At 40.9% G+C, this 13690-nt stretch overlaps 1 protein-coding gene across 1 annotated transcript in view; it reads left to right on the top strand.

Moving 5' to 3' along the window:
* Positions 1 to 13432, top strand: part of NFATC1 (nuclear factor of activated T cells 1) — a 101633-nt gene extending 88201 nt beyond the window's left edge. The window contains 1 exon segment of the mRNA XM_018081667.1: positions 11493 to 13432. Within this exon segment, the coding sequence (XP_017937156.1) occupies positions 11493 to 11542 (50 nt within the window). The 3' untranslated portion in view covers positions 11543 to 13432.
* The last annotated feature ends 258 nt before the right edge of the window (positions 13433 to 13690 follow it).

The raw sequence follows: 13690 nt of genomic DNA, 5'->3' as shown, positions 1-13690 counted from the left end.
TTGGCTGACTTGAACTGGCTGAATCTCATATAAGCAGCCAATTTTTCTTCATTGTAGCATTAATAAATTTTTTAAAGCTCTTCTTGAATTACTGTTAAAGTTCTTCCACTCATTTTGTTGCCCAGAGCACCTCTCAAAAGTCCAGGCCAACTCCTACTAGAGTTTGGATGTGCTGCAAGATTCACAACCTGGGCCATGGAAGCACCCTGTCATTTCTCAGCTATTGAGCTGTTTGGAGTCCGGGTACTCAAAAGAGGCAGAAAAGAAGCCTGTTGCACATTGCAAGTGGTTGTTTGGGAAGTGTAATGCAAACATTTTGAATAAAATTTCAGGTCCTTAAGTGTGTTTGAGAGATGAGTGTTGCATGCCTGCTCTCAAGTGCCTTTTTCCTTGTTCTGTAGTGCTGGCAGCAGGTTTACAGGCTTCATTCTTGAGGTGGAATAAATTTCCTCTCTAGTCAAGAGCACTGAGATTCAGCAGGGTTCTTGTGTCAAGCACTGAGCTGCAAGGAGGAAGGTTTTGTCTTCCCTGAGAGCCTGGCTGTGATTCTTACTGAATTCTTGCAACTGTATCTGGTGTTTTACTGTTGACATTGTTCTGTCAGTCCAGCCTAAGCTTGAGCCGTTCTGCAGCTAGACACAGCATGTGGGAGAGTGGAAAAGAGGAAGAGACATTTTGCTGTGTTTGCAGCTCTGTCGCACTGGGACCATGTACAAATAAGAGTATTCTTCCAGCTGCTATAATTTGAGATGCTTGCTATAGGCGATTTTAGCATCTGAGGAGTACTGGAGTCCAGCAACTGTCTGGACACAGTGGCTTTCACATCCACATCTCTGCACTGGTTACAGCACCTACTAACACCCACCTGGTGGTTTCCCCACCATGGCCCAGGTTGCATTGGTATGTCTCCAGTGTGGGTCCAGTAAATCAGCCTTTGGTTCAAACCTTCCCAGCCAAACTGGATGAGAGTTGTGTTATGAAAAGGTCTTTACCTAGTTAGTGTGGTGCAAAACCAGTGCAAGAATGTCATTAACCACTGCCAGTGCTCTTGTCCAAGGAGCCGTGGCAGAGAGGACATGCATTCCTCTTTGAACTGCAGTGTTCTTCCAAGCAACAGATGCTACCATGGTTAAAATGAACTCCTGTGGCATTACGTACAGCTCACATTATGGTGGTGACCAGGTTATCATGCCACAAGCAAATTTATTGCATGATTTTTTTTTATTGCATCTGGTTTTTTGCAGGCTGTTTGCAGCTGCCAGTTCAGATTCCCAGAGCCAGCCCTTCATCTGTGCCCACTGCTGAAGATTAGCAGCTGTGTTCCATCACCTAAGGATTTCCTCCAGCTAGCGTGACCTTTCCCAGCCTAGTCCCCAGCAAGCTCATAGGTGGATTTCTTTTCCCTTATCAAACACATAAAAATTTTATTAGCTCCACCTAGCCTTTGTCTTCCATCCAGCAGCATGTGGCCACTCACTGAGTCATCTTATGACCATCATTTTATCTGCCTGAGCAAAACCCCTGTGAATTAGAGGTTACCAAACAAGGCTCAGCCTTCACCACAGCCTAAGTGTGGATGTGGCCCAACAGTGGTCGCTTCCTGAAGCAGCTCATAGGCACATATTCTATGGTATAGGCAGCAGTATCCTAGTGTTGTTCCTGCTTCAGTGCCCTCTTTGCTAGGTGGTGTGAATAATAGCAGTGATTTTTTTTTGTTTAGCACACACTTTGGTGATGAAAAGGTTTATAAAGGAAAGAGGTGTTGATGATGGTGATGATAATAGGGCAAGTAGGGTCCATTTACAAAAAAAACACCACTAAACCAAAACCAAACCCTTCTTGCTCAGATCAGATAGAACCTGTTTTAACCTTGTTTTCATGACACTTCCAGTGTTGAGGCCATGTTACTCCTGCTAAAGTCCATCAGACTTTGAAGCTGGTTGAGTAGAAGAGTTGAGTCGCTTGGCTGTTCTCTGTCATGGAAAGAAAAGAGCACTCAGCAAATACTGCAGTGTGACCCAAGGTGTTTTTTTTCTTTCCCCTATTTGTTATTCTGTTGCTTTATTTGATATGCCCAGCTGCACACGAGCTGTTTTTTTATGAACAGCAGTGCAAGGTGGCTCATTTTGGAGGATTCCAGATGATCACTAGGGGCCACACTATTATTACATAAAGTCAATTAAAGAGCATACGTGCACATCCTATTGATTTGATTTAGAACTAACGAAAGCTTCAGTAATGTGCAATTACAAGAAACTTAATGACCCCTTTATATTGAATGCAACTTCTGTGGCACCTAATATACTTTGATGAATTGCTCATTATGTGCAATGTTGGAAAAGCTCCTAAAAAGATTAATAATTGTATAATCGATAAAGAAATTCAGTCTCATTTGGCTTTTTTTTAAACTCTGAAATCAGTATGCTATGGAGATTATGGACCCTCCCTTGCTCTGTTTTCTTCCCTCCTGTACCCCCAGAATATTTTTTTTTTCTAAAGCTAATCTGTCACTTTTCCAGCATATGGAGAAAGCCCTTCCTGTGTTATGTGGAAAGGCCTGACCTGATACAGATTGCTGTGTGAGATGCTAAAGGTTGGTGTCAGCTGCCCACAGAAATCACTGGTGCTTGGCTGGATGTGTACACATGGGATGCTCCTTTGGCAGGGTATGAAGTCCCCAAGTAGCAGCCTTCAGTGTCAGGCTCAGAGCTTTGCAACATGGTCCAGATTTACTCCCCTCTCCCATTCACTGCCTGTAAATATGGGGAGCTGCCAGCCCTTTGGGTCATCCTATGGGCTTTAACCTTGCTCTTCTAACCATAGGATGCTTTGAGGCCCTCATGTCTCAAGTGTTGTCCATCCTGTAGCTGACTACTGGTTGTGAGGTACAGCAAACCTTGAGGGATGGGATCAGGAATATGAGAGTAAAAAGGAAAAAGAGGAAGTTTCATTTTGGTTATATTCAGGATTTAATAAATGCTGCCAGAGTCATCTGGAGGCTAAAATATAGGCAAATGCAGAATTGCTTTAAATTTATTTCAGTTTTGAATCCAGTCTCATCATGCTTCAGGGCATGATTCATAAGTTCTGAATACTGGGGTCTGACAGCACTGTTTCACTGTTGGTCATTAGACTGAAAAGTAGAACTCTTAACCAGCATCATTTTGCATTACTGTAGTGCTTATGGCAGAGGTAGATTTCTGGTATCTCTGGTAAAGCGGTGCATGGTCTTCCTTACTCCTTCCTGACTGGTGCCCACAAAGCTTCCAGCAGTGCCGACCTCAGGTTTTGGTTGCCTTAGGTAACATTTGTGTAGTTTGTCTGTCATCTGGGAATTTTGTGTAAAACATAAAATATGTCTGTTTTGTTTCCCTTACAGATGCTCTTAAGAATGTAAACACGTCATTTTGGTTAAAATGTGTTTTATTTGTCCTTTGCCCAGCCTTATCCTCACACGTATGTGTATGCATGTGTCAAACATGGCTTGCATCATACCAGGGCAGATCCTGCAGCCTCTGCGCAGCCCAAATCCCCGTCGCTCCAGGCAAGGTTGGCCTCAGATTGAGAGTAGAAACAAGCTAAAGTTTAGACCCCAGTGTGTTGGGCATCACTGTGGCTCCGCTGATTTCCTGCATTAATTTCCAGCAACCAGGGAATTCATCCCTAAGTCTTTGCAGAGCAAGAGACACAGGGCTTTTCCAGGGCTGCATATGGGAAGGATAAAAAAAATCCAAACCCAGGAGTTTTGGAGTGATAGGATGGGACTCATTTAGTCTGGGCACCTAGTCAAGAGCCCCAGTTAAATTGCTGCCGCACAGTGCTGTCATCGCACTTCAAGGAACCTTTCCCATTAGCCCTCCTCAGCACAGCCGCTGTGGGAGATTTTGGGTTAGTTGGGGTTATTGAGCTAAATAAGGCAGAGGGTAAAGCAGGTAGGAAAATGACTCCATGTTAATGGCTGTCATGCACAACAATACCATCCATCGCGCCAAGCCGACGTTCTTATGGGAGGATCATGTTTTATTAAAACCTGCTAGTTGTTGTCACTCACTTGCTCCACTGTCCTATTCTCTGTCTCCAAAAATAGCATGCCCTGTGGTGGTGGCTTATTATGATTAAACAGACAAAAATAAGTTTAAGATTTAAACACATCCAGGATACCTGAGGTAATACAAGATCTGACTTCTTTATGCAACATGTGAAGTTACATTTTCCATTGCTTCATGAGACTTGTTTTGTTTGGTTTTTAACTCAGTAAGCTTTAATGCAATCTATAGTTTTGCATTACAGTCTGGCACCTCAGGAATTTGTATCACCATTTTCTGATGTTTTATCTTACTCATAGGACAATACTTACTAGCTTTGAAAAAGACAACTCTACTTTTTTCAGTGATTTGAGTCATAATTCTATGTTGTTTGTTGCAGTTTTCATATGCCAGAAAGGAATGATGCCTATTAATAGTGAGGAAATAGATACCCTGATAAAAACTGTAGGATTTTAATCATGGGATGGAGTTTATACCAGGAGCCTAATTTCTTTACTTGCTCTATATATGTCTATATTTAGTAATTTTTCTCTTAAAATAAAATCTGACCATGGAGATAAGAAAAACTTTTTTTTTCTCCTGTTCTGCTTCCTCTGCATTCACTTGCAACTTTGAATTCCTCTTCAGTGAGGCTAACACGTGGCATTTCATCTGAAATGAAGCGCATACAAGAGCCTGATGGAGCAAGATATGGCATCATAGCTGGTGCAAAAGTCTCAGGGCAGTAATTATAGACAGCAAAGTGAACATCATGCTACAAAGCATTACTACAGGTAGCATGGATTCAGCATCAAATTCATATGCTCACTCCAGAGCTCTGTGTCCCTGTCTCTGTTCATATGTTGAATAGTGACAGCAGAAATTTAGAGCACTTGTGGGTACATCCACGCTGTGTAATGAGCTATGTAGCAAGATCCCTGACCTGGATATCACTGTAGTTGTACCCATGTAAGGCTCGACCTGAGCTAGTGAATTCTGCCAGAAGGCAAAAATGATGAGCCAAACCGAGGCAGTTTTGCTTTCAGGACTGCTACTCTTTCTGGAGGTTACTCAAAGCTTCCACAAACCTTCTGGAGGTTGTGACACAGAAGGTGTGCAGTCTGACCAATGTCAAACATGGTCCAAACAGAGTATCCAAGCATGGCACTGCACTGCTTGAGCAGTTACACTTATCTGAGAGATGAAGCGTTATTGCCCAGACGCGGCCAAATCTGAGCATAGTTTACCGCAGGCTTTCCACACATGTAGCTTGAAAGGTGCAGCTGGTATTACTTGTATTTTCCAAGCCACGTGAACCAGTCAGAGCAGGTTGCTTTTGTTCATTTTCGTCAAGAGAGCGTTACGGCATCTCAACTTCCATCTTCAGTTCTGCTCCATGGTAGAGGCAGTGGTCCCCAGTGGACACAGGTGGACATGAAGTTGGTTAGTCAACTGTGGATAGAAACTTGATGTGACTCTGAATGCCTTGATGTCTTGGGACATATCATGTGGCACTTCCTATTGGTAAGGAAACCAAAAACCATCCTGAAGGAACTGAGCTGAAACCATCGCTATTTACAGGGGAACGGGGACGTGTGAATCACGTGGTGTCAGCTCAGTGCATAACCTCTCAGTGCCCTTTTGCTTCAACTCTGTCACACCCCTTACAGAGTGGAGACCCACAAAGCTCTCTTGCAGAAGAGAAGCATGCAGTGGTAAAGGGGCGCAGCAGTAAATACAGCCCAGAGTTCTGCTGGTCAGCCTTTCTGGGCCCCTGTTGAAGTGGATTGAAGTCATTGGAAGGATGCTCTTTGACTTCCACAGCCTTTGGTATGTGATGTGTGAGGAGACAGCAGCTTAACCCAGCCAGAAACTGGAGACAATGTTACTGCTTACAAAGTGAACAGAGATGGGATGTTTTCAAATTGATATCATTCCCCCACAAAACTGCAGACTCAGTTCTTTACAGTTGTGGGTTTGACCATGGTTTTCATCCACATTCCATTTTTTCAGATTCTTGGTAACATTCATCTTTAGGAGTATGAAGTCTTCCAATCTCTCTTATTTGTATCCCCAAAAAGCTCCCCAGTTGGAGAAACCCCATGCATGTGCCCTCTCCCTACTCTCTGCACCACTGACCTTGTAATTTCTCTGATCTGAGAGGGATCAGTCTCTGAGCTGGAAGGCAGAACTTTGTCTTAGAAGAACAGGTATTTTATTAATAGTAAATATAAATAATAAAGCCACATTGTTATCCATATTAGTAGTCGGATGCAAGAAAAGCCGAAATCTGCAGAAATTTAAAGTTTTGCCAGTTGATGGAATCTGTGTACAGTCACTAAATGTTAAAAATATTCCATTTCCTATGAAGTTCACATCTATATATGGAACCCACATTTGTTCAGATATATCTGGTTGTCCTGTTCCGTGCAGAAACCCAAACTGTTGCATCGGTAAGACACTGATTTTGCTAATTAGTAAGGCAAAAGATTCCATTGCAAGGGCATTTCAAAGCAAAATTAAATACAAGGAGAAAAAAACTACTTATTAAACTAAAATGTGGTGTAACAGCTCACCACATCCTGCTACCGTGGCATCTGCTGTTTAGCAAAGGAAAGGTTCCTCTTTCAGAAGCCTTGACAGGTAGAGAGGTCACGTGTTACCTGCATTTCTCAGCATTATTATTTTTTGACTTTTCTGTCAGTGGAAAAGCTGAACATGACAATGGAAAATACCAGTTGAGAGAAGGCATTGTGGGGAACTGTAGGTGTTAGCTATGAAAGCGACAGTGGCCTCCCACCCCAAAGCCAGCAGAAAAACAGTGAAAAAAAAAAAATCTGATGACAAAGGCACTGTAAATTTTAGTACTCAGCTGTTTGATCTGATAGGGATCAACCTATTGCTGTAAGGGAAGTGTTGTGCTACTCTAGGCATTGAAGATTAAACATCTTGCATGCTATTCCAGATCTGCTGCTAAGCTGTATGTAGGGCCTACAACAAGCCAGGTAATTAGTTGGATCTCATCTGTCCTGTTTATAAAATGGGTCTTTTCAAGTACTCAGGTTACGTTGTTTTAAAAATGAGTGTAGAGGCTTTGCAATCTTCCTTTGAAGAATGCTGTGCTTATTCAAAACCCAGCTACTCCTGGAATGGTACTACAGAGATGAATGGATGCATATCCAAGCAGCAGCAGAGTCAAAGAACAGCATTTGCTTTAGGAATGAAACTCAAACCCAGGCCAAAATACTGCTTGCATTGAATACTGCTGTTCTGTGGAGCACACACAATCTTCTTGTAATAGTAACAGGTTAAGAAGTCAGAACTTGAGCATTCAAGACAGCAAACGGCTGAATCTCCTTAAGTATATAATAAATATTTTGTTAGAAAGGTGAAAACTAAGAGAAAAATGCCAGTTATTTTTATCTGCACAAATGGTATATCTTACTTCTCTGGGAAGTTTTCCAGTGGTCCTACAGGACCAAGTGGAGCCCTGAGGATACCAAAGGGAAGGAGTGGAATAGATGGCAAAGGAGATAGTGAACAGGGAACAGTCAGCTCATTCACGTGACACATAAAATAAATTAACAAGAAACAAATTTAAAACAAAAAAACCACCATACTTTCTCCACCATCCACTTTTTCCACCCATAAACTTTGGAAGCCATTACTATAGGAAACTTTAAAGGCCAAAACAAGTTCAGAAGGTTATTAGAAAACTTCATGAAAGAAAGTTCATCAACGTTCACTAGAAACAAGAATGCAGACCTCCTCTGGCTCACAAAGACCCCCAGCAGAGTAAAGGTGTACCAGACAAAGCATCACTGGAGGTGTACTGGTTCCTAAGCTCTTTCCCAAAGAACTGACTACTGGCCATTGTGGTAGTTTTGACACTAGTGTGGATGGGCATCACAAAGATGATGCATTAGCAGAACCATACTTCAGTAACAGAATGTTTGAGTTGCTGTTGGGAAGGACAATCTTGGGTCAACCTACAACAAGAATATTAATATCTTCCTAAGAAAAGAAAAAAAAATCAGTTTGGGGGCAAACAAAACATTCCAAGACATTCCATTTGATGCAAAATAAAACATTTCCTAACATGCAAGAAAAATACTAATATGTTTTGGAGTATTAAAAGAAGCAAACTTTCCAGAAATTAAAAATAAAAAAATGTTGAGAGATCCTTCATGGGAGTGCTGGACCATGCAGTTGGAGGTGGCAGGGAGCATCCTTCTAGCTGAGCCCAGCAAGCATCACCCAGCCCACTTCATGTGCACTTGCCTCCTGGTTTTCCCCTGTTCCCACCCACCAGAGGGTTTTCCTTCCAACCTCAGGTGCCTTGGTGGGCAGTGAGGGGAAGCCCACTCTCAGCACACTTCCCCTTTCAGCTCTCGCGTTTAGTGCTCTCTGCAAGATCGGCTGTGCTGCCAGATCACGTATTGCCCCACCTGGGCCTTTTGCATGCACCCTTGTCCCTCTCTGGAGGTTTTTTCCACTGCATTATTGGGAATTTTTTGCATTTTTGACATTGCGATGGTTAAAAGGGAACAAGCAACAGTGAAATAAAGAGGTCCATGTCTGAGCCATGCTGTCCATGTACCACTGTGGATGAGAGATGTTGAATGTCCTCTTGGTGTTTTTGATTGTGAGATCCAGTGGCAATGGGTACAATTGGGTTGAGGTTCTGTTGTCTCCCAAGTCCGTGCAAACATTGTCTAGTGACTGTTGTTGAACAACTGTCAAATGTTGTTACAGGAGGACACCAGACTTACTCATCAAGGTAGCAGAAATCCACCTCTGTTGAGAAAGTTATATATATATGTGTGTGTGTGTATAAAAAAATATAGAAATATATTTTAAAATAAATAAATAAATATAATAAAATATAATAAATACTATATATAATATGTATATATTATATATATTCTATATATAATAAAAACAAGAAATAAAGTGGTGTAAGCCGATAACAAAATTACAAGTGACTTCAGCTGGAGACAGACTGATTTGGCTGCTGAGAGTTGGAGAGAGTGTGACTGTAGGAGTGTCATGGTCTCATGGCCTGAGCCAAGGCAGGTGGGCTCTCAGCTGAAAGGAAAAGTCACGTCATATCTAGGATAAGTCATGTGTCCTACAGCACTTGAGTGACAGAGGATCAGCTGAGGGCACCTAGCGTGATTGGAAAGGGCAGCCTGTAAGTTTCTAAGATGATTTTGGAGATGAACCTGTGGCTCTTAGACTCTCATGTCATCAAGTTGCTTCCAAAATATCTTTACCAGATGCTCTAATAGGGAAAAGCATGGGCAGGCTCTTGCTTTTGAAAGTTTTACTGAAAGAATCAAGCATATGTTGTAGCATTAGTCTGAGATTCAAGATGCCTTAGTGCTAATCCCGACTGAGATGGGGAGGTCCTTCATGTTTCCACTTTCCTGTCCCCATCTGTGAGATACCGGTGTATGTTCACATTTTACAGAAGCACCATAAAGACTCATTATTTAATGTTTCTAAGCACTAACCAACTATACAAAGAATGACAATAGCCTTGCTAGTATCTTGATTTTATTTGCTGTAACAGAAACTTTGAGGGTAATTTAGCAAAACTGTGACACTGCCTGGCTCACATGAGGATTTTTTTTCATTGTCACATTCAACACCAAGGTTGCTATGTGGTTTTGCTGCATACCCAATATTGCTTTGAGAAGTTTATCACAGAAACTATCTTTACAAAAGCATCATGGAAGAATCATCCCACAGAACTCTGCTGTTTACGTTGAAAGCAAAGACTCAGTCCCAAAAGCTGTACGAAGTCTTGACACAAGTGAATAGGATGGCACTTCTTGCTGTGTTTGGATGCATGCAGAGCAGTCTTTGCCACAGTGCAGGGCTTGCTGTTTGAATTTGTGTTTGCTGTTTGGTAATATTGAAGATTAACTCCTCGGCACTCTCAAGTGAAGGAACTGCTTTGTCTTCACAGCTCATTTACATTTCTCTTAGTTTTCTTCTGTAAATAGGTAGTTATAGATGAAATTGATATTTCCTTTCCAAAGAATGGTGTGCATATCCATTGGTATATTTGGGTTTGGTGACTAGGACCTGTAACACAAATTGACTGATTCATGTGCTACAATTACTAATTACATATGGGCAATAGGTCTGCATGTAAAAAAACCCAAACCAAAATGACAACAAGAACAACAAACAAAACAAAAAAACAAGTCATAAAAACTGACCAAGTCATAAACCCCAACACCCAAAGAACCCAACTGACTGGTTCAGGAAGTTGGGTTTAGACAGGTTTTGGTCTTTTCCAGTAAACATATGAAGTTATCTGGATTGCTGTGAACAGCAGCCCACAAGGAAAGGAAAATGCGGGCTTTTCCATGGTGCTTCCATGACGTGGGCATGTGTTTCCCACTCCCAGCAATGTTAGGGAAGCTTAGAAGCAGTGATGGCATTTTGTCTATCACTGTGTAAATCAGGTGGTGGCAGTTGCTGTAGGGAGGTGGAGTGGAAATAAAAGGGATGTTGTGTAGTCCACTGTCGATGACCTTTGCCAGGTTCAGTCATTTCCTGTCCATCTGCCAAAAATCACATGGACATAATTGGAGTGTGGGAAACTGTATTGCTTGATGATCTTCAGGGGAGGGGGAAAAGATTGAAAGAAGAACTTGTGAATAAGGAAAAAAACACTTTATCAGTGGAGATGCAGTCTGACTGGCTGATGCTGAGATAGCAGACCTTGTTTATTCTTTCCTCTGACTCTTGCCGAGAGTTTTGTTTATCCCTCTTGTCTGTTTGTGTGGATAGAAGTGAAGCGTGCATGTCCACGTGTGTTGGTCACCACGAAAGGAGGGTATATATTTAAACATGTAACCAGCTCCAGGGAATGGGCAAGCATGCAGCAGTTTCCTCTCTTCTTTTGGTTTTTTTTTTTTCCTAAATCAACCCACGGTGGAAAAAATCAGCATGTGAAGTTGTATTCTATATAGGCATTGCAGCTGTACATAGCCAGGTTTGGTGATTGGCAGCCTTCTGCCACCAGTACCTACCATGGCTAACATACTTTCCAAACGGTTCTTTTTATGGAAGGGGTAGATAATTCTAAGATCTTCTGTTGTTCTCTTGGTTTTACATTTCTGAGCCAATTCTAGAGCAAATGAAATGTTTTATCTGTAAGTGATTTGAAATGTGAAGTATGTCTGATGCAATCAAGGGTCCAGGATGCTGCTGTTCTTGTGATGGCTGGTTTTACATGGTATTTAGCATGTTAATAACCTTGGTTAATCCTGCTGGTTTTGCACTGTGATCAGCCTGTACAAGCTACCTCATGTTGTTACACACTGTTCAGAGCTGTACTGAAACTGTCAAGGAACGAGTGCGAGTTCGAGGGGGCTGTGTACTGAAGAGACCTGCCTGCAGCAGTGGGATGTTAATTGATTCCTTTTCTCTTGTCTTCTCTCTTTGCAGTAAATGAAATTATAAGGAATGACCTTTCCAGTACCAATGTCCATTCATAGCTTTCAATATGGGCTTAGCATGAAATACAGACTTTTGACTTGGCCTGGTGTGTCAGCTCGAGTAGAGAAATACCGAATAAAATGAAGACGTTGCCTGGTACCACTCTGACCTTCCACCTTACTGAATGTCTGGAACTGAAGATTTACCTCTTGCTTACAAAGAAGTAGCTCCTCAGCTTCAACTGATGAAACAGCTTTTTTAAAGAAAATCATCTCAAAAAAGAGAAGAAGGAGTACGCTCCAAGATGGCGCATTTCATGGGACAAAACTAGGAAACTCAGCAAAATCTGAGAGCTTCTTCCCAGTGCTGATCTTTTTGGCATGGCACCGCTGGAATACAGCCCTGGAAGTGCCTTATTTTACCAGGTTGTGGCATCAGGGCATTTTTAATAAGCTTTGAATTTGCTACCATTAAAAGTGTTGGTAGGTGCAGAAACTGTAGAGCTTGAATTCCTGAGAGTGATATTGGAAAAAAAAGTAGGACTCTGCAGCAGAGTAGGGAGAGCAATCCCAACTCCAGTAAGACACGTTTATGAATTCCAGAATTTCTTCAGCTTTTCCTCTGCTGTAATGTACAGCCTATTGCCTTATTCTCAGTGCATTTCAAAAGCCTCCTGATTCGTCATCATCTCAGCTTTTTTTTGCATATTGTCTTTCTTAAGTGCTAATGAATCATAGGGTTGTTAGTAGTAGCATGGTAAGATTTTGATTTTTATCGAGCTTCTGTCATAGCACAAGTGAGTTGAATAGCACAAAATAAAAAAGGTTGATGGACAAAAAATTGATATCTATCTTTTACATGATAGATGAATGTGTATGCATGTACATACATACTAGTATATATGCATATATTTATATATGACAAATAATATAGATGATTGCCTGATAAGGGCACTGAATTTAGCAATAATTTCAATTTCTGAGAATGCATTTCAAATCCACAACAGATATTTCAGCTACTTTTTTTGAGGGTTTGTTGCACCTAAAGCAGGTATGCATTTTCTTTCCTCACGCATTTAAGCAAGCACTTTAGATAGGCAAGAAGAATGCATACAAGATACATGTTATTTACCAAATGTTGAAATATGAATTATAGTAACTGTAAATACCATTATGGAAGAGTGTAAAATATTTGTTCAGTTATAATGTTATTATTCCGCAGAAGCCTTATAACTCTCTGCTACATGTATGAAAAAGGATATTACCAAAAAACCACCGAGGTTTAATATGCGGCACTGTATAGTGTGTTTTCAGATTAGCTAATATTTCTGGAGCTACAGGTAGGCATGTAGTGTAGCCTTTAACATTGTATTTTTTACAATCAACTGCTTATTATATAACTAGTAGCAACCTATTATTTCATATAACCAAAAAAAATAAAAAACAAAACTAAAATAAAATAGCATGACTTTAAATTAAAAATGTTTAACGTTAATATTGTGCCTTAGGAATCTGTGCCCCCTCCTGGAAATACACCTGAACTACACCCCCGAGCTGCGGTGGCTCCTTAACCCTGATGCAATGAAGACTGAACAGGTTTCACAAAAAAGTGAAATCCTCCTAAGCGTTTTAAAACATTATTCTGTAAAATTATGTCTTACTTTCTATAGGGGGAAAAAAATGAAAGCCATATTTGTCACATTTGCACATTACTGTGAAGACATGAGAATATAATATGGCTATATGTACATAATATGCTGTTATTGGTCCTTACGATAGTCTGTATTCCTCACTTGTTTAATCCCAGTTATTTACCCTGTATTTAGCATTGTAGACGTTGCATGAAACGTTTCTTATAGACTGCCATATGAAAAATTAAAAAGCTTGACAGATGTCAGCTTGACTTGTAGCTAGAAAATAGAACTAATAAAGCAACATGTTTTGCTGGAAGCTAGTCTTAGAGTGGTTCATTTTATGTTATCTTGGAAAATCTTCCTTTCTCATAAAAAATAAGCATTTTTAGATTATATACATATATCTATCTCTCCATGTCTTCTCTATGAAGCTGATTGCATTCTGCTAATAGAATGAAAGCAAAGTCTCTTGTCAACAGACTCTTCTTCATTTCTCCACTGCATTTAAAGACGTTGCTGCCAAGAAGAGAAAATTATATATGATATAATCCTCAGATTTAATTCTCTCAGTATT

Source organism: Manacus vitellinus, unplaced genomic scaffold (genome assembly GCF_001715985.3).
Source record: "Manacus vitellinus isolate BGI_N305 unplaced genomic scaffold, ASM171598v3 scaffold_55_pilon, whole genome shotgun sequence".
Taxonomy (NCBI): Eukaryota; Metazoa; Chordata; class Aves; order Passeriformes; family Pipridae; genus Manacus; species Manacus vitellinus.
This window is presented reverse-complemented; position numbering and strand designations above follow the sequence as displayed.